Source organism: Stegostoma tigrinum, chromosome 29 (assembly GCF_030684315.1).
Source record: "Stegostoma tigrinum isolate sSteTig4 chromosome 29, sSteTig4.hap1, whole genome shotgun sequence".
Taxonomy (NCBI): domain Eukaryota; kingdom Metazoa; phylum Chordata; class Chondrichthyes; order Orectolobiformes; family Stegostomatidae; genus Stegostoma; species Stegostoma tigrinum.
Window position 1 is genome coordinate 22,268,672 of NC_081382.1, and position 21,750 is coordinate 22,290,421.

The 21,750-nt window shown below is 40.7% G+C and overlaps 2 protein-coding genes across 2 annotated transcripts in view; one reads left to right on the top strand and one right to left on the bottom strand.

Annotated features, from left to right (window-relative positions):
- Positions 1-7,755, bottom strand: part of mrrf (mitochondrial ribosome recycling factor) — a 45,414-nt gene extending 37,659 nt beyond the window's left edge. Inside the window, exon 1 of the mRNA XM_048558964.1 lies at positions 7,667-7,755. The gene's annotated coding sequence lies outside the window, so the exon portion shown is untranslated. The remainder of the gene's footprint in view (positions 1-7,666) is intronic.
- A 115-nt stretch (positions 7,756-7,870) lies between these two features.
- Positions 7,871-21,750, top strand: part of rbm18 (RNA binding motif protein 18) — a 36,027-nt gene continuing 22,147 nt past the window's right edge. The window contains exons 1-2 of the mRNA XM_048559224.2: positions 7,871-7,977; positions 11,525-11,643. Coding sequence (XP_048415181.1) covers positions 11,531-11,643 — 113 coding nt within the window. The 5' untranslated portion in view covers positions 7,871-7,977; positions 11,525-11,530. The remainder of the gene's footprint in view (positions 7,978-11,524; positions 11,644-21,750) is intronic.

Consider the following 21,750-nt stretch of genomic DNA (forward strand, 5'->3'; position numbering starts at 1 on the left):
AATAAATCAATTTATACTGGTACCCCTCAGCATTATAATGGACTTGTGGCCTGGAGCTCAGCATGTGGGAAAATATATCCCAGCAGACTGTAGTTAATGGGTTTAAATACTGTATAAGCAATAATGCCAAAAAGAAATCTGCTTTGAAGGAGCTACTTCAAATTTGATATTAACACATTTGAATAAAAGCATCTCACACAGATCATTCCCAAACCAATACAAGCTTCGTTTTAACCTTAGCAACCTGATTTTAACTTAGGATGATGTACAAAATGACATGCCAAGTTTTAACTGAAAACCTTTCTCAATGTCTTCAAATACAGAAGCAATCATGTATAGAGTGCTTCAGGAACAAATGAGATGCACATTTTAATGCCTCTTCACTTTATTCATAATGGTTTATTCAAATCCTTTCATGCACTTTTCTAACTATTTTTGTCATTTTGTCTCAATGTATGGTTGGGTTTTCAGTGCAACTTCTAAGCACATATGCTGTGTAAAAGTATTTTAAGTAAAACACCAAAAACAAAAGAAGAATGGTGCAATTGTGAGGCATCAGCATTAAGGATTTAAGGCTCATTAACAATCTTAATTCCCAATGAAATCTGTAATTACTATATTCGTGCAGCTGCATATTTAACCCTTTCTTCCTAAAACTAGATTCTCAAAGGCAGTCACCGTTATTGTTTGTAACTTAATCATTATTTTAGTCACTAATAATTAGAATTTGTGCTGTAATCTCATTCTGGAAGAAGCTCTTTTACATCTTTGATTCTAACATTACATTGCAATTTCCCCCCTGTTAAGTTAACGTATGAGAGCTAGCTTGACTGATGAATATAACTTCATAATTTACTTCCCCCAAAACGTAATCAGCATTTTTCCAATTGCACAATTAGATACAGTTGTAAAAATACTATGCCTCGGACAATCTCAGAAAATTTCTTCCAGCAGATTTTTTAAAAAATTCTCAAGACTCCTTATAGTTCATGTCTCCTTTCTCCTGTAAGGTATCATTGCTCTACTCTTCCTGTGTTATGATGCAAAATGCAACCTGCCTTACAGCTCAAGGCTGCCATTAGAAGAATGGTTTGAGGTGATTTTTTTGCAGATGGTCTCTCTATTTCTGGGTTAAAGTTCAAGGCTCCAGTCACCACTTAGCAATGTTGTGGCTACGAGGTGGAACTCCTGCAAATTACAAATCTGCATTTTACCATTGTGTCACAGAAATCTGGCTTTGATATCTGACCTCAGACCGACTAGATGACTGACTAACACTGCTGGTTTCAACATTACTGTGAAGAATCCCTAAATGTTTTACTATATTTAAGATGCCATACAGATGCAAGTTGATTTTTGCATTAGCAAAATCCAAATAATTTTCCAAGCTTCAAGTGTATAGAAGTACACAAAATACCACAATAAATAGTTTGAAAGCACTTCCAACCATTATCTTTCGAGTCTGGAATGAAACAGACTTTGTTTCCACAAGTTAAACTATAGGTTAATCATAGGGTTAATACAACAGATCTTTTTTAGTCATTTCACTGAATTAGTTACTCGTGAATCTCAAATCACAAAAGAACCTCACCACGAGGACAACAGCTAAATTTGTGTCCTGAACGAACACATTATACATCATAGCTTTAACATTCACACACTCACTGCCAAGTAAAGAGTAGAGACCCTCAAAGTATTTTACACTTTTTTTGGTTTTACACTTACGACGGAAACAAAGAGACTGCACTTTACAGGCATGAAAAGTCATGTTCAAACAGTCTAATTAGAAAAGTGAGGTCCCATACGGAATTATAAATCTAAATTATGCGTATTGTAGAGAAAATTGCATAGTCTGGTTTGGACTATTGTTAAAGTAAGGCTGCTGTTGTTGTTGCACTGACTGTTTTGGAATCTAACATAGTGGTTTCCAAACTGTGGATTATGGTTCCCATTTAGGTCGCAGAACGAACAATTAGGATCATGAGCTTCAAGAAAGCAGTGGGACAGTCCTGGGGCAAACCCCATGGCATTTTGTTATGTACACGTGGATTTTTATTTTTATCCAGCATTCTAATGGCACATCTGAAGACAATTTTCTGAGGTCCTATTAGTGACGGCAAATATTGTTGAAAAATTAATTTATCTCTAGCTGCCACCCTTCCTCACTCTTAGTGCTCTCCCTCCTATATGTCTCACTGCTCTTTCTTCTCACTCTGAGGCTCGCTGACTACCTTCTCCCAACTGCTCTACCAACCCTTACCGTCCCCTGTCATCCCCTTGCTATGAATGCTCTCTTCCTCCCCATTACCTGATGGCTCTCCTGCTTCTACATGTCCTCCTCCACAGATTAAAAACTCATCTCCACTGTAGCTCTGTCTCTGATAATACTTTTTCTACCTGACACAGAATGCTCTCCCCCCTCCCCCAATGTGACATTACCTCCCTAGCTTGATTCTGACAGAGATAATAGGAACTGCAGATGCCGGAGAATCCGAGATAACAAGGTATGGAGCTGGGTGAACACAGCAGGCCAAGCAGCATCTTAGGAGCAGGAAAGCTGACGTTTCGGTTTCTGATGAAGGGTCCAGGCCCGAAACTTCAGCTTTCCTGCTCCTAAGATGCTGTTTGGCCTGCTCTGTTCATCCAGCTCCACACCTTGTTATCTTTGATTCTGACAACTTGCACTTCTTCCCCCAAAATTGTTATAGGTCAGGAGGAGGCGACACAGCCTATTGTGTCCTCACCATCTCTGATCACTTAGCGCCAGTTTTCTGCCTTTATGCAATCCTGTGCTGCTCTCCTCTCCCACACAACCCGTCCCACCACCTCAGTGGCAATTTTCTAGCCTAAAAATGGGGTTACCGTGTGATAAAGTTTGGGAAGTTCTGGTCTACTGGATTGACAATAGACGTTTCTTTGAAATCCTGTACATGTTTTCTCCCCTTACATTACTACCTTTCAAAAATGAGGCATCAACTGTCCAACATGAAATATTTCTAGAATTTAATAATTGCTGTTTAGGACAAGGTACAGTTTACCGAGTTGGGAGGCTGGGAATCCTTATCAGTCTTCCCATAGGGCTGGATGAATTGCATAAGAAGAGCACAACATCTTCAGATCACAACAGCTCTTGCATTGTATTTTCTCCTAGCAACATCCAAGCTGCGTAGGCATTATCTTGTCTAGAATTTTAATTAGACCTCAGCTGGAGTATTGTAGACAGTGCTGGTGCCGCACTTTGGTGCAGTCACTTACATCACAGGCACTGATTTATCTGCATACAGTGCTACAAGCTATTTTATAGAGATTTACAAAGACTGGATCATTCTTTGTAATTAAAAGAATCACAACTGCAATAAGCCTCTATGTCACAGTACCTTTCCAGGTTAGTAAAAAGGTATCTGGCCAAAAAACATGTCTGTTGTTCATATTTTAGAACAGTTCCTTTCATGGGATGTGGGTGATACTGGCAAGGCCACATTTATTGCCTATCCTGAATGGCCTTTAAATGGCTCAAGGACAACTAAGAGTTATCATGTTACCTTAGATCTGGATTCATATTTAGGCCAACCCAGGTGGGATAAACAGATTTTCTTCCCTAAAGAATGTATTGGATGGCTTTTTATGTCAAGTTATAGAGTCATGGAGTAACACAGCACAGAAACAGACCCCTCGGCCCAAACTGGTCCATGCCGCCCATGGTGCCCACTTATCCAGTTCTAATTGGTTGCATTTTGTCCGTATCTCTCTAAACCCCTCCCATTCATGTATCTATACTAATCTGTTTATAAATGTTGCTATTGTGCCTGCCTTAACCACTTTCTCTGGCAGACCACTTTCTACATGAAGAAGTTGCACCTTAGGTCCTTCTTAAACCTTTCCCTTCTCACCTTAAGTCTATGTTGCCTCTAGTTTTCAATTCCCCCTCCCTGGGAAAAAGACTATACGCATTCATCCTATCTCACGATTTTATACACCTCAATAAGGTCATCCCTCATTTTCCTACATTCCAAGGAATAAAGTCCCTCCCTAACCTCTCCCTATTACTCAGGCCTACTAGTCCCGGCAAAATCCTCATAAGTCTTCTTTGCACATTTTCCAGGTTGACTATGTTCTTGCTAAACTGTACACAATACTCCAAGCGTGGCCTCATCAATAACTTATACAATTGTAACATAACGTCCCAAATCCTATACTCAATGCCTCAACTGATGTAGGCCAGCATGCTAAATGTCTTCTTCACCACTCTGTCTATCTGTGATGCCACTTTCAAAAAACTCTACACTTGTACTCCTAGGTTCCTCTTAGTACACTCCTCAAGACATTACCATTTATTGTATACATCCTACCTTGGTTTGACTTTCCAAAGTCCTCACACTTACTAGCATTGAACTACATTTGCCAATCCTCAGCCCATTTCCCCATCTGATCAAGGTCCCTCTGTAATTTTTGATAACCTTCCTCACTATCATTTGTACCTCCTAATTTTGTATCATCCACAAACTTACTAATCATGCCTGTACATTCACATCCAGGTCATTTATGTAAATAATAAATAACAAATGTCCCAGCAACAACCCCTGTGGCACACCACCAGACACAGGCTTCCAGTCCAAGAAACAATCTTCGACCATCACTTTCTGCTTCCTACCATCAAGCCAATTTTGAATCCAATTTGCTAGCTCTCCCTGGATCCCATGCAACTTAACTTTCTTGACGAGCCTGCCATGCGGGAGCTTGTCAAAGTGATGATACTTTCATCATTCCCATCATCAAGATGAGGTTTGAATTCAATCTTCGTTTTCTATATGAATTTAATTTAGCTTTCACCAGCTGCAGTGTTAGGATTTAAACCACATTCCCAGAACATTAATCTGAGCCTCTAAATTAGAAGTCCATTAACATTACTACTTCCACTCCCCGTGTCTTTATTTAGGAAATAACTGACAGGAAAGCTATACATTCACTTTACCATTAGAAAATTGGGACTCATGAGAGTGGGTTCTGTCGTTCTTTTACAGGGTAGGTAAGAACACATCTGAATACAATTGGAAGAAGTACCCTTCCGAAATCAGGTTGTCCTATACCATATTCTCCTGTACATTCACACCTATGATTCTGATTGTCACTGAGTTTTTACAATGTAGCAGCTAATGAAGCATGTATCTCATTCAAAATAATTTTAAAACAATGGGTGAAAAATAAAATTAAGAAGAATTTTTTTTAAGACAATGAGTAGTAATGACCTAATAAACGTGAAGGTGAAGAAAAGGAGATAACCAATATTTTCAAATTAAACTTGTGAAGCTGAGCAGATAAAGCTTTAGAGTCTATATGGATTTGATAGGCCAAATGTCCTCCTTCTGACCCATAAATTATTCAACATCTCTATATCATTGGTTTTGGTTAGCTGTTTAACATTATTTATATATTTTATAGTGAGTCCATGACCAGAAAAATATAGATTGAGATTGACTCCACTATTCCAAGACATCAGAGGCCAACAGCAACCGCATTATACAGAGTACAGTGGAGGCCGGGACATTCTCTGCCTTGAAGGCAGAGATCGACAAATTCTTGATCTCAGAAGGAATCAAAGGCTACGGGGAGAGTGCAGGGAAGTGGAGTTGAAATGCCCATCAGCCATGATTTAAATGGCGGAGTGGACCTGATGGGCCAAATGGCCTTACTTCCACTCCTACGTCTTATGGTCTTATTATGCAGTCCTCCTGCTTCACTAACCACAAAGTTTGCAATCAGATCAGGACATACTTCCAAATCAGATCTCAGATCTGGAAGTTTCAGAAAATGGATCTCCCTGAAAGAAAGGACTTGCATTCATATAGCAAGTTTCACATAGGCTGTCCCAAAGTGCTTCAATTAGGATACTAACTAAAGCTATAATTTCTTCTGTCAAAATCCTGCCTGCCAGTACTCTAAAACAGTTTGTAAGATGCGCATAAATAAGTGCATAAATATAAAGAAGAGTTTTAAGGACATGGAAAAGAACAAAAACACCTTAATTAATCTGGTCTATTTCAAATAAATTTCTTAGTTTACTCTCCAAAGAACAAGCAAATCTCTTTGCTCCTAACTTTTAAATTTGTGTCTTGGGTTTTGGAATTCTCCATTAATGGAAGATGTAGCTTCATCTGTATTGTGAATCAACTTCATAATGGTAGAGTCTCTGCCAAACACATTAATTTCCTTAATCTTCACTCAGATCAATGAGCATTTAATACACAGAATCATCTTCCTTACTCACGACAAAGTGGAGGTGCTGGTGTTGGACTGGGGTGGACACAGTCAGAAATCACACAAGATAGATTATAGTCCAACAGGTTTATTTGAAATCACAAGCTTTCTGCTGCTCCTTCATCAGGTGAAGTGTAGTAAAGCACACAGGCACAGAATTTATAGGTGGAGAGATAGCTGCAAGATAATTCCAGGGGGTAATCAAGAATGTCAAAAGATAGTACAGATTGAGAGAGTATAATGTTGACAGGCTAAATTGTTATCGACATTCCACACACACTGTTCTGACACTGTTGATTACCTGGAATGACCTTGCAATTATCTCTCTGTCTATACATTCTGTGCCTGTGCACTTCACTCCACTTCACCTGACAAAGGAACAGCACATCTGAAAGCCTGTGATTTCAAATAAACCTGTCAGACTATAACCTGGAGTTGCGTGACCTCTGACTTTACTCACTGTACAGAGATAAATGTCTAGTGGTATTATCAATTGACTATTAATATCTAGAGACCCAGGAAACATTTGAGGGAGCAGGCTTCCAATTCCACCATGGCAGATGGTTTAATTTGAATTCAATAATAAATAATCTGGAATTAAAAGTTGAATGGCCATGAATTCACTAATTAGAGAAGTGGAAAGAAATCTGTCGCCCTCACCCAATCTGGCCTACATGTGACTCCAGACTTAATGGCCCTCTCAGGACTTTTGGAGTGGGCAATAAATGATGGCCTACTTAGGACAAACCGCATCACCGAATCTCATGCGCAATAATATTTTTCAACAATTAGGTGAGCAGAAGTGCACAAATTCAGAATTGTAAAGCCAGATAAACAGTAAGAATGAGTAATGTTATAAACATCCTTTTACTCAGTTAACAGAAACCTGCAAAAAACTCTAAAAATACTACTCACTCATCACTACAAATGTATTTTTCATTAAAACAAACAGAACAATTGGCATTAATTTCATCAATATCAGATCGGTCAATTTGCTGAACAATCAAAACGAGAATAAACATGTAGCACTATTGCAAGCCACTGAAAATGAACCAAATTCCCTAACGTTATTACGAGGAAGGGAGACAGTGTTTTCAGGCGCGCAAGAACGATTACCCCTGGAGCTACTCCCCCTATTATACTTATTATTTAAATTATATGATTAATATGAAGCATAACAATTTATAAACACATGGAGCTGATCACTAACATCTGCTAGCAACCTGACCCTGTGGAACAGTAATACAACTGAGGGACAAGGTAGCCTGAAAGCCGAGGGAGTTCAAGAGGTTAAAAGTTATAAGCGGGGATGCTTTCACCTTGATGAGAATATATTTTTATTAAAGCGGCCGTTATTATTATTGCTTTTGTTGTCAATAAGATGAATGAGAACTGAAGATCAATCACATACCCAACGAGCTTCAAGGCTCTCCGCTCGCCTAACGTTCACCCTCTGCAACATCCGGGACAACGCCGACCCGCCTTGTATAGGGAAAAGGGACTACATCATCCAAAATGCACCGACCGGCCACTCGGGGAAGGCTGCGCCAGGACGCCGCGCGTTGCCCGACGGGTAATGTAGTCCTCCCTGCCGATTGATTAGCGGCACAAATCCGGAAGTGTCTGCAACGAGGTCAAAGGTTAAGCCGTTGTCTTGACCGGATGTAATAAAAGGGGGAGCTGGAAGCGAAGAGGGAATGAAAGGTTCACCCAAGTGGGCAGGTAATGGACAGTGCATGGGCAAAGAAAGAAAGAAAGAAAGGAAGGGTGGGGGTTGAAGGAACTGGAATCCTGTTGGGTGTAGGCAGATTCAAGCCAAGGAAATGGTGCCACTTTAAGTGATCGCCCGGAATCTGAGCTGAAGTAGATGAGCCAGGACCTGGGGCTCGAAGCAAAGTTGATAACTTGGGGCAGAGGCCTTTCTTCAGGAGCTAGTGTCGTCGTGAGCGAGATTTACCCCACTCTCGGGTAATCATCTCCACCCAGTGACGCAGAGGGGGCTCATTTCTTGCCCAGATAATAGCTGCAGAAAAAAGGAGGCCCCTCGGCCCGTCACGTTAGTGCCAGGCCTTTGCAATTCACCCTAAATTTATCTTTATTCATTCTCCGTCTCCTGTCTGTGCAACTGTGAAGGCCAGAAACTGCTGTTTCTGAGGAAGGGTCACCAGACCCAAAGCATTACCTGCCATTTCTCTTAATAGAAAGCAGCAAATACTGGAGATCGCGTCAGGTCGAACAGCATCCGTAGAGAGAGACAGCGCAAGTTAACGCTGAGTCTGGAAGACTCTTTTCTCTCCACCGATACTGCCAGACCTGCTGAGCTTTTCCAGCAATTTGTTTGTTTCTGATTTACAGCATCCGTAGTTCTTTTCGGTTTTTACGCAGTTCAGAAGTTTTGATATATCCTGCTGAAGCTCCTGTTCTCTTTTGGATGTTTGTTAAAACCTATCTCTTTGACAAAAGCTTTTGGTAACCTGTCCTCCTATCTCTAAGGCTGGGTGTTGAATTTTGTCTGATAAAACACTTTGGGGTATTATTTTTTGCTATATAAGAAGTATGATATAAATCCTAGCTTTTACAAACAGTAACTAGCTGCCTAAATAGCACAATTCTGTAAAGACAAATGTATTTCATGCAAAATAGGATAACTTTCAGCATGACCAGCTGGAGTAGGGGGTAATATAGCAGATAAAAACCGAAAGAACTGCAGATGCTGTAAATCAGGAACAAGAACAAAAGTTGCTGGAAAAGCTCAGCAGGTCTGGTAGCATCTGTGAAGAAAAAAAATCAGAGTTAGTGTTTTGGGTCTGGTGATCCTTCCTCAGAACTGATAATATAGCAGTGTAGGTTGACTGTGTGAAGTGTCTGGTTTTTATCCCTGTTATGTTTTGAAACGGTGTCAAGCAAGAAAATTACTGTGCTTAAGGTATTTTCTTTATTTAATTAGTTCCTTACTTTTACATCCTTGGCAAACTACACTGAGAAACACTCTCCCGATTGCTTAAGTGCATTGATTGAGGTTCCTCCTCCCAATATCTTGTGTGTTACCACCTCAGCCTCCATTACCTTGGGTGTTTGGTCTTGGATCCATCGCTGGTCAATTTTTATTTCATCCTCCTTTTGCTGCAGAACTTGCACCTGTTTATCAGTTACTGTCTTTGTCCTCTGGCAGTCAACATTGCAACTTTGTTCCCTCTGTCTCTCAACTTTGATCTCTCCAAATGTACTTTCAATCATTGAGAAATAATAAATTTTAGGCAGTCTCTTTGCCCAGCCCCCATTTTTTTAAAAAAAAGACATCCCCATCCATAGGTGATAGCTTCACGTTAGGTTTTTCTGATTCTTATTTGCTGTTTTACCTGTAAAATGTGTGAATTTTAAATTATTGTAGAACAAGCTTTCTCACTTGTGCAAGGCGAATTGTTATACTGCACCATCATTATATTCCAATACATAGAAACCATGCAAATCTGTCTGAATAAAATAAATTACTGCCATGATTTCTGAAGAGATAAGATACATTGGTCTTTCTCCTAAAGTGCCTTATGTCTGTTCTGTGAATTGTGTAGAGGGCCTAAATATCTGTCTATTGGTGGCCAGGATTATTACATGAGGTGCTGTCAGATTGTGACTCCATACATTTTCAGTGCAATAGCCTCCAACTTAGACCTTGTTAACTTTGCTTTACAGTCCATATTCCATTGTCTCTGCTGCAACGTAATCATTAAACATGCAAAACAAAATATCACAGTTGATGACAAAATTAACTGTGTACATTCTTTTAAACTGTAAAAAGTACTTGGCATTTGTGTTTAATTGTTAAGATTTTGGTTTTTTTCCTTGTTTGCTTAACTTTGACAGTAGGTTTCTCCCCATTTCCAAAATATAGTAAACCTTGTGCTTGTGGTTTTCAGGTGCTCGCCACCCTCTCAACACTTTCTAAATCAGTATATTTCATGTGTCAGCTGTTATGAAGGAGAGGTCGATGCCCCCTAACTAAAACCGAAACACTCAGGAGCTCATCTCGCCTCATAATTTGTTACAGAAAGTGTGAATAGTAGTATAACCTGCCTCTTCCCTCCCAATCTGTTATAAGGGAGTGGTAAAATAAAATAAAATCTCTCTTACTCTTTAATTAGAAATAATTAATTTACTAACTGTAAGCAAATTAACAAAACTACAAACGAACCAAACAATTCCCCCTTAGCTAATAACTATTCCTGAATTAAACTCAATTCTAATGGTATGCTGTTCCAGTAGATATAAGTCCCACTTGTATAAACCAAATTAATTGCTTCGGCTTCTGTTGCTGCATGCAAACCTCTTGTAATCTCCAAGCCTAAAAAAAACACTTTTCTGCATCCCCCTTCATTTTACAGACATCAAATACTCTCCCAATTTCGCAAGACAGCCTCTACTGATTTAGCCCAAATTCATCCACATGTTCAGTTTCTCTCCAAGTCACCTTGTCATTAGTGATTATTTGAATTCCTTCATTTTTAGGTCCTTTATAGCTGACTTCTACGTTGCAAGCTGAGCCACAAGAAGCTTTAGTGCAAGCATAGTGGTACAGTTAGGGGAAAGTTGATGTGTTATCCATTTCTTAAATTTGAGATAAAATATACTGAACAATGTATTTTGAAGTCTGAATAATACTGTCCTGTTGGTTGGAAAGTAGTTTAATTTGGTGAAGCGTATTTTACTAAGTTGGCTTTTACTAAAGTAATGAGTGCAATCAAAAATATAACGTGTATTGTCTTAGACCAATCACTCTTTGAAGTGAGTGAAAAATAATTCTAAAGTGGCTAAATTGGCTCAATGTGCCTGTTAATTATTGTCATATCAGCCATGGCCTCATGATAGATCTCTCATTTTTCAGTCAAAGGATTGTCTGATTCAAGTTGCGCAACACAGGCTTGAGCACTTAATCTATGCTGACACTGGTGCAATACTGAGTGGGCACTGCATTGCCCTGATCTCTCATTTTTCAGATGAGACGTTAAACTAGAGTTCCATTTACCATTGAATGCATATCAAAGATAGCATTATTCAAAGAAGTACGAGAAATTCTCCCTGGGGTGCTGGGAAATATTTATTCCCCAACCAATATCTCTTCTAAAAATTGGTTTAATTTTATGCATTTATCTTTTTGCTATGCTGAGAGCCTTGCTATTACACATTTCCTATGGTACAACACAGACCACATTTCAAAAGTATTTATGCACATAGGGAAGTGTTGAATCTGTGATAAGGTCTTGCTTTTTTCTAGTGACGTATGGGGACTGAAAATGAATCTCTTCCTCTGGAAAATGCTTCTATTCTATCTGAAAGCTCCTCACAAGAGGGTCATCGACTCTGGATCGGCAATCTTGATTCCAGGTTGACTGAGTAAGTGCAGTAATTGTTGCTTTATTTTCTAAATAGTGTCCAGCATCAAAATGATGGCACTGCTATTTATAAACATTATTCTGAACAAAGAAAAAATATTTATGTTGCCTGTTTAAATACTATATACAATTTTTCAGTTCTATATTATGCTTGTTTCTGGCGGAGCAGCATTAAAACAATTTAAATGTAACATTCATGCTTGTGGTACCGCAACGGGAGCAATCAATTAATTTTAAATTACGAATCCATTCAAGTCTATCTTTGTTGCCAAGTTTGCCGACAATACAATGCGTTCATTTCCTTTAGCCAGATCATGAATATATAATGTGAATAGTTGTGGTTCCACATTGAAATCTGTGAAATTCCATTAGTCACTGGATACCATCCTGAAAAAGACCCCTTTATCCCCTCTCTGCCTCTGCCACTCAGCTAATCCTCCATCCATGCTAGTACCTTGCCCTTAACATCATGGGCTCTTATTTAGCAGCCTCCTGTGAAGCACCTTGTTGAAGACTTTCTGGAAATCCAAATAGATCACGTCATTTATTCCAAAGATTTTGTACCTGAACACCTTGTACCCAAGATGGTGTGAATGACTGAAATGCTGAACATTTTATTCCTTTGTTTTTCTAATTTATTCCTTGATCATGTACCTAGGTACATTTACATAGAACATTACAGCACAGTACAGGCCCTTCGGCCCTCGATGTTGTGCCGACCTGTCATACCGATCTCAAGCCCATCTAACCTATTTGTAAATTTTTCGCTGCACTCATGTGAATAGACTTGACAATAAAACCTGATTTTAAATTTAAATAGAATATACAAGTTATAGGCAACGTACAATCACCCATAGTTTGGCACAGTTACTCTTTGCTGTACTACTTTTCCATTTCTGTCCATTATTGCATTCCACTTTTTGATGAAATTACACACTGACTGTAGCCTACTTAAGTAAATCTGTGTCTCAAAAAGTTCTGAATTGGATGTTAGTGATTAATAAATACCATCTGCATATTTTCATTCCTGTATTGAACAGTCTATAAAGCAAGCTTAAACCTACTGTACAAATATCTGTGCATTATTGTGCCAGGGCATGTAACAACCTGATGCTTCGGCAGACTCATGGGTTCCTGCTTGACATGCCAGACTTAGACAGGCTTAAAATACGTTTGTGTTACTTTTAGAAGCTTGCACGTTAACTTATAAAGAATATATGACTTTTTCTTGTACCACATGCATAGTATATTGCTTAAAACAGAAACAGCCCATTTGGCCCAATGAGCCTACCCCCCTCATTCTGACTGCCGCATTTCAGCCTTTCAGCTTATTGTTCTATTTATTTTTCTCATGCACTAATCTAGATTCCTTTTTTGAAAAAATCAAAACCACGTACCTCAACCATTTCCTGTGATGGTGTGCTTCACATTCTGACCACTAAGTACAAATATTCTTCCTCGTTGGGTTTATTGTTAGTTATCTTGTATTTTTTACTGCAATTTTAAATTTTGCCATAAATGGAAACATTTCCTTCATATTACTATACAACCACCTTCTTAATTTTAAAGATGTTAACGTTCTCTAGACCTCTTCTAAAGAAAAATACCCAAATTTATTCAGTAATTTTTCTGGTCTGGTATTATCCCTATAAATTTTGTTTTTTTTTTCAATGCTTCTATTTCCTTTCATAGTTTGACGAGAATTATGTGCAATTCTCCTAAGCATAGACAAATCAGAGCCATATGCAACTTTAACATAACTCTGTTACTCGTGAATTATCCCTTTTGTCTTTTCTTCGTAGATGAACATTTTAGGATGGTTGGACTCATTGGTTGCCGGCCTAGCAGAGGTTAGTCAGATCTGTCCATGATCAGATTCTCCCAGAGTGGGTGCAACTGAAGGTTGCTGCTGGGAACAGGTGCAACTATCCTTCTTTGTCATGTTGGCTTTCCACTCGTGCTCATAAGTGTCTGCAGCACTTCAAATGTAGCATCACCTGGCATCATAACCGATGGCCTACACTTCCCGCAGGCAGTGAGCAATGTGGCAAACAGACGGGAATTTGCTCAGGGAGACGACAAAATCTTTGCTTGGGGCCCATCTGTTCCACTTGCCAGTGATCAGCTCTCCATATGACATGATCCTGGGTGGGCATCTATCGTTTGAAGTTGGCTAGAAGACAAGAAAGAGGAGGTAGGTATAGATAGGGATTATACTGATGTTCCCCAGGATTGGTTTTAGTCCCTTTGCTTATTCTAATGTGTACAAATGATTTTGAGATAGGTGCAATGGCAAAATCTGCAAATTTGCTGATGGTACTAAGTTAGAGAGAGTAATGCTTTGTGAGGATGATGATAGAGGGATGTTGACAAGCTGGCCAAATTGGCAGACACCTGGCAGATGAATCTCAATGCAGAGAAATGAGGTAATATATTCTGGTAGAACAAACATGGAGATGCAATACAGGCTCAATGTAGAGGCCTTTGGGTTAAAATCATTATAGAATTGTGGAAACGCCCTTCAGCCCATGATGCCCACACCGACCCTCAGAGCACCTCACCCAGACCCATTCCCCTACAACCCACCAAATCTACACATCCCTGAATACAACAGGCATTTCATGCTGAGTATAGCCAGATAAATTTGAACAGTTAAGGAGGCTTTTGAATATATAGATTGAGTATAAAAGCAAGAAAATGATGCTGCACCTCAACAAATCATTGCTCAGACCACATCTGGAGTATTGTGGAGAGATAATGGGAACTGCAGATGCTGGAGAATCCAAGATAATGAAGTGTGAGGCTGGATGAACACAGCAGGCCCAGCAGCATCTCAGGAGCACAAAAGCTGACGTTTCAGGCCTAGACCCTTCATCAGAGAGGGGGATGGGGTGAGGGTTCTGGAATAAATAGGGAGAGAGGGGGAGGCGGACCGAAGATGGAGAGAAAAGAAGATAGGTGGAGAGGAGAGTATAGGTGGGGAGGTAGGGAGGGGATAGGTCAGTCCAGGGAAGACGGACAGGTCAAGGAGGTGGGATGAGGTTAGAAGGTAGGAAATGGAGGTGCGGCTTGGGGTGGGAGGAAGGGATGGGTGACAGGAAGAACAGGTTAGGGAGTCAGAGACAGGTTGGACTGGTTTTGGGATGCAGTGGGTGGAGGGGATGAGCTGGGCTGGTTGTGTGGTGCAGTGGGGGGAGGGGACGAACTGGGCTGGTTTTGGGATGTGGTGAGGGAAGGGGAGATTTTGAAGCTGGTGAAGTCCACATTGATACCGTTGAGTTGCAGGGTTCCCAAGCAGAATGAGTTGCTGTTCCTGCAACCTTCGGGTGGCATCATTGTGGCACTGCAGGAGGCCCATGATGGACATGTCATCTAAAGAATGGGAGGGGGAGTTGAAATGGTTTGCGACTGGGAGGTGCAATTGTTTATTGTGAACCGAGTGGAGGTGTTCTGCAAACTGGTCCCCAAGCCTCCACTTGGTTTCCCCAATGTAGAGGAAGCCACACCAGGTACAATGGATACAGTATACCACATTGGCAGATGTGCAGGTGAACCTCTGCTTAATATGGAAAGTCATCTTGGAGCCTGGGATAGGGGTGAGGGAGGAGGTGTGGGGGCAAGTGTAGCACTTCCTGCGGTTGCAGGGGAAGGTGCTGGGTGTGGTGGGGTTGAGGGCAGTGTGGAGCGAGCAAGGGAGTCACGGAGAGAGTGGTCTCTCCGGAAAGCAGACAAGGGTGGGGATGGAAAAATGTCTTGGGTGGTGGGGTCGGATTGTAGATGGTGGAAGTGTCGGAGGATGATGAATTGTATCCGGAGGTTGGTGGGGTGGTATGTGAGGACTAGGGTGATTCTCTTTGCGCGGTTATTGCGGGGACAGGGTGTGAGGGATGTGTTGCGGGAAATGCGGGAAGCACGATGGAGGGCGCTCTCAACCACTGCGGGGGGGAGATTGTGGCCCTTGAAGAACACGGACATCAGGGACCCATCATGGGCCTCCTGCAGTGCCACAATGATGCCACCCGAAGGTTGCAGGAACAGCAAGTCATATTCCGCTTGGGAACCCTGCAACCCAATAGTATCAATGTGGACTTCACCAGCTTCAAAAGCTCCCGTTCCCCCACCGCATCCCAAAACCAGTCCAGCTCATCCCCTCCCCCCACTGCATCCCAAAACAAGCCCAGCCTGTCTCTGCCTCCCTAACCTGTTCTTCCTCTCACCCATCCCTTCCTCCCACCCCAAGCCGCACCTCCATTTCCTACCTACTAACCTCATCCCACCTCCTTGACCTGTCCGTGTTCCCTGGACTGACCTATTCCCTCCCTACCTCCCCACCTATACTCTCCTCTCCACCTATCTTCTTTACTCTCCATCTTCGGTCCGCCTCCCCCTCCTTCCCTATTTATTCCAGAACCCTCACCCCATCCCCCTCTCTGATGAAGGGTCTAGGCCTGAAACGTCAGCTTTTGTGCTCCTGAGATGCTACTTGGCCTGTTGTGTTCATCCAGCTTCACACTTTATTATCTAGAGTATTGTGTTCCATTCTGGGAGCCGTATTTAAAGACGAATGCTGACGTCCTGGAGAGACTGCACAGGAGACTTACTGGAATGGTACAAGGAATGAGGGGATTTAGCTTCAAGGAAAGATGAGAGAAATTGGAATTATTCTTCTTGGACCATAGAAGATGGAGGTGTTCCAAATTATGAATAATTTTGACAAGGCAGAGAAGAATATCCTAATGTTTCTACTAGTTGATATGTCAGTAACTAGGGGTCATGATTTCAAGATTGTCAATAAGTCAGGTAGGATTAGGAAGAGGATAAACTTTACTCAGTTGTTAGGATTTGGAATCTCCTGCCTGGGAGAGTGACAGGTAGATTCCATTGGAAGTTTCAAAAGAAATCAGGATATAAATTTGAAAGTGATTTAATTTAGAGAAGTACAGAGAGAAGGCTGGAGAACGGAACTAGTCAGTAGCTCTTTCAGGAGCTGGTACAAACACAATGGGTTGAAAGGCTTCCTTTTGTACTGTAAGCTTTTATTATTCTATAACCGTGCTTGGTGGTCAATATTCTTGTTGGAGTTCAGGCAGGTACTGGTCTTTGTTGAGACCCTAACTTGTTTTATTTTTCATACTTTTGGTTTGGATCTGAGAATTGAAGTTGACAATTGAACTTTGGCACCTTTTTTTTAAAAAAACGGACGATAACAAGAGACTGTTTGCTGTTAGGAACTAGACTGGAAAGATTTTGCAGGCTAATCACTAAGAACACTGTAGATGATTCAGCTCCAGGATGTTACGCTCAGACTGGCAGCTTGTTGGATGTCGAATCGAGAAATAAAGGGAGAACCAGTGCTGGCTGGCCATCCGGAAGGAATATGATAAAGAAAGAACAAAGAGTGAACTGGTTCTGACTGTGTTTTGTACAGGACCAGCTTTGGAAGCTGGTGGACTGGTCTGGGCTGCGTTTTGGTTTTGCGCTCTCTAGTCATTCTTTGGTTGTCGACTTGTTGAAAGTTCTGGGAAAAGCATGTCAATCTTTAAGAAATATGTAAAAAAGCCTCCATAGGTATGCGGTGATCCATGACTGAGGAATTCAAGCAAGTCACACATTCTTGCGTGTCTGTAATACAGCAACTCATCCAGGGATTGAAATTGTTATTGAGCTGACAACTTATGATTTTTTTTAAAAATTTGTCCCTCAGCTGTGTCTCTGTCGTGGGAGACTAGAGTTTGTGATTGAGGAACATTAGGCTTAAACTTTAGATAATAATTAGCTTGCCTTGTTTACTCTAAACATAATTAGTAATTGTTCATTTTTGAGCTTGTCCGCGATGACATAAGGAAGAGATTCTGAAGAGGGAATATAGGAAATCAGGCAGGAGGTTAAAAAGGAGGTGCTCGAGGATAATAATATCTGGATTCAGTGCTACATGCTCGTGAGTAGGAATGGAAGGATTGAGCAGATGAATATGTGGCTGAGGAGCTGGTGCAGGAGATACGGATTTACATTTTTGGATCATTTGGATCTCTTCTGGGGTAGAAGTGACCTGTAAAAGGCTGGGTTGGAATGGAAGGCAGGCCAAGAGTAGGGCAGAGAAGGAGGTAAGACTGAAAAATTAAACTGCATTTCCTTCAATGCAAGAAGTAGTCAGGGAAGACATGAACTTAGCATGATTGGGAACGTAGAGCTGGGATTTCGTAACTACTACAGAAACATGGCTCAGGGAAAGGCAGGAGTGGCAGCTTAGTGTGCTAAGGTATAGATCTTACGGAAAAGGTGGGGTGGGGGGAGGGGGCTAGAAATGGGAAGCTGCAGTGTTGGTTAGGGATAACATCATGGTTGTATTCAGGGAGTGCATCTTCTGAAGTTATTTGGGTGGATTGGGTGATCTCCTTATTGTACTATAGCACAATAGTTTCCCCACCCCCCATTTGTCAGCAGCAAAATGAAAAGCAAATTTGTAAGAAGGTCTCAGGTACCTGTAAGAGTGGTAGAGAGATTTTAACTTTCCAAACGCAGACTGGGACTGCTGCTGTGTTAAGTGCTTGGATGGAGAGGAATTTTAAGTATGTATAAGACAATTTTCTTATTCAGCATGTGCATGCAAAACCTGACCTTCTCTTGGGAAATAAGGCAGCGCAAGTGACTGAAGTATGAGTGGCGGAGTACTTTGGGTCTGTTGATCATAATTCTATTAGTTTTAAAATAACTATGGAAAAGAATAAACCTGATCCAATAGTTATAGGTCTAAATTGGAGTAAGGCCGATTTTGACAGCACCACGCAAGAACTTTCAAAAGTTGATGGAGAGGCTATGCGCAGGTAAAGGGATGGTTGGAAAGTTGGATCTACAGGGATGTTGCTGAGGTTTGAGGGTTTAAGCTATAAGGAGAGGCTAACTAGGCAGGGGCTGTTTTCCCTAGAACATTGGAGGCTGTGTGGTGATCGTATAGAAGTTTATAAAATCATGAGGGTATGGATAAGATGAATAACCAAGGTCTTCCCCAGGATAGGGGAATCCAAAACTCGAGGACGTAGGTTTAAGGTGAGGGGGGAAAGAGGAGTAAGGGACATAAGGGGCAACTTGTCATGTAAAGGGTGGTGCATGAGTGGAATGAGCTGTCAGAGAAAGTGGTGGAGGTCATTACCATTACGGTTTAAAAGGCACCTGGATGGGTACGTGAATAGGAACGGTTTAGAGGGATATGGACCAAATTCGGGCAAATGGAACTAGATTAATTTGTGATATCTGGTTGGCATGGACAAGTTGGATCAAAGGGTTTGTTTCTGTACTGTGCAATTCTGACTGTATCTGTTATTTATAAAGTCTGGTTTGGAGCAAGTGAACAATTAAGAGGATCATTAAATGTTCTAAGTTCACTATTTTGTTAATCCAGCGACAGTGAGGCCGATTTGGTTTGTCTTGCTATCTTTGTCATCACATAGTTGAGGGCTTGGGGCTGGAATCTTGGAAAACAGACAACATAGGTCAGGAACTGGATTACAATTTTCTGTGCTTTAAGACAGCTAATATTGCCTGTATCAGTGTACAATTGATTTTTTTCCTCAGTTGCGATCCAGGAGTGTTTCCAACATTTCTTTGCTCACATTGAAGGGTAATAGGCTGTCTGTTACTCTTTAAAAGTTCATTTCCCACTGCCGAGTCAGCAAATTTTCTAATGTATTACTGGCTGGACCCACTTTCTCTAGGCTATAATGTACAAATTTTGCATTTGTAACTTGTTCCTCAGTTAAAATCATTGATTTGCATTGGCCCAGTACCCTTTTCAACCTTCCTCTAACTCGAAAATCTGTATTTCACCCTTACTTTGATTATTTAGCTCCGTTGTTATCCATTAATCTACTTTTTCTGTTGACTTCACTAACCTTTGTCATCGGCCCACCTTTCAGTGCCATGTTGACCGTTTGAAATTCCCTGTATACTATTTGAGTTCATTATTAATGAAAATTGTTTATTAAATAGTCACTAAGTTTCTTTAACTTTCTGAACATATTTACGTTAAGCATACAAGTGCTATCCAAAATGATTTTTATTCTGCTGCAATGCATTTGGAAGCATAGCCAAGATATTCAGAGGAATGGTGCGCTCAGCTGGATTGCCACTTCACTTCTTTACATTAGCATGAGCCCAACACTTATACCTGGGAATTTGGATCCCAACCACTGCAGCAATACAGAACAAATGTGAAATCAACAACGTTTCCCCATAGCAGAGGATGGTCAAGTGGAGTCAAACCACACTTCCTTATTCAGCAGTCAGCTGCCATGTTCTATGATTTAAATCTCCAGCAGCATGGCCAGACACTTTGACAGCCACGGTGAAAGGATAAAAAGAAAAGCTAGGATGGCTAGTGGTTAAAATGGTGCGGTGTCAGCTAAGTGAGTACATAGGACATGTTGGGCAGTGATGGGTGTGGTCAGGCCAGTGATAAGTCCAGGAGAATTTCATGATCAGTGGTGGGGGGGAAAGAAAATGTATTGGCCTGAAAGTGAGGCGTTGGGGGAGTGCGAGGGACGAGCAGAGATTGGGGCAGCAGGCAATGGTATGTCAGGGGATGTCGTCTCCTGCGGGTCTGGAATAGTGTTGACTGGAAGTTGCTGGGGGTCTCAGATGTAGGGGATTAGGCAAAATGTAGTTGGGGAGTGGGAGTTGGTTGACTTGGAGGTGTCACTTTAAAAGTTGCCCAGGAGGCACACCAGGTTTTTAATTTAATTTTTAAAGTAATTTTAGCTTACTTATTAATTTTTCTTGGTTAACTATTAACTTGATGGAAGTGGAAGCGTCCAAATTCTGTTAAGTGATTCTTCTCGGAGGGTTCTAAACAAAGAGGAATTACCCATTGGAATTCTCAATTTCCCAGGCAATTCCCACAGTCAGCTGTGCCTGGCATTCTCCAGAATCTGAGCCAGAACTTCAGTTTGCACAACAACTATCTGGCTATCACTTTACCCAAGCTAATATTTCTACTAGTGTCTATTCAAACAACACTAATGCTGTTTGGTTTTACAGAAGCAAGTTGCAGGAGCATATTAATTTTGTATTTTGTGCAAATGTTGAGAATATTGACTGAGCGAAATACATCCTCTCTGCTCATGAGATTTTCGTTACAATTCAAGCTGCAAATTGTAGTCTTAAGATAGCACATCACAAAATTCCTACAGTGAATTCAGTGCTACAGTAACCAAAACTAAGTTATGTATAATGACACTTGTTATATTCTGGCTGTTGTCATAATTAGAGCATTGAAGATAATTGTTCAACTTATTAATACGCAAGAGTAACAGGACATTTGCTTTTTCTGGTTTGAGGTATTGAAGGGAGCTACTGCATCATTTAGTTTAAAGCAAGCGTCTTATGAGTTTTGTTTGACTGCAGTTAACGGCTCTGTTTCAATAGGGTATGCGTTTAAATTCACATGTCTTGGTTATTTAAAACATTCCTATTTTTAAACCACCAGAGGGTTCAGAAGATTCTGTGAACAGTCAGCAATAAGTCACAGTTTAAGATTAATATTCAAAGGAAAATATGTAGTCCAATTATATTCGATTTAGTTATTTTCTGAATACAGTGTTTCATTGTTGCTGTTAACCTACCATTTTCTTTGATTGAAAACAAAGCCTTTGAGAGTTTTGTCTTCTAAACTACAGTCTAGTGTTCTAATCCTTAGGAAGTTAAATTGCATGAGGATGTGTGATATTGTCAGCAAACTTGAAAACTGATCCCATAGGATTTCCATTTGACTTTGGAATTCAGAGTTACCCAGCTATTGAGCCAGTGAAGAGGTGAGCACTTGACTGCTGTTGTGGCCCAAGTCACTGGTCCTGAAAAATATTTGGAGTAAAATGTGAGAAAGCTGTATTTTTGAGGTAAATTATGCAAATTTTGATTGCATCAGTGCTGCAGGCTGACTGTTTGCTGTTGGGATTTGCAAGCAGTTCTAAAATGTGAGTGGCAATGGATTTTAGAATATTGAAGTAGACCTGATCAGGCTTTAGTAATACCAGTATCAGTAGTTCACCATCTCATTTCTGGTTAAAGTAATGTGTGTTATAGGATTACTTAATTATTTTATATCTCTTGTCAC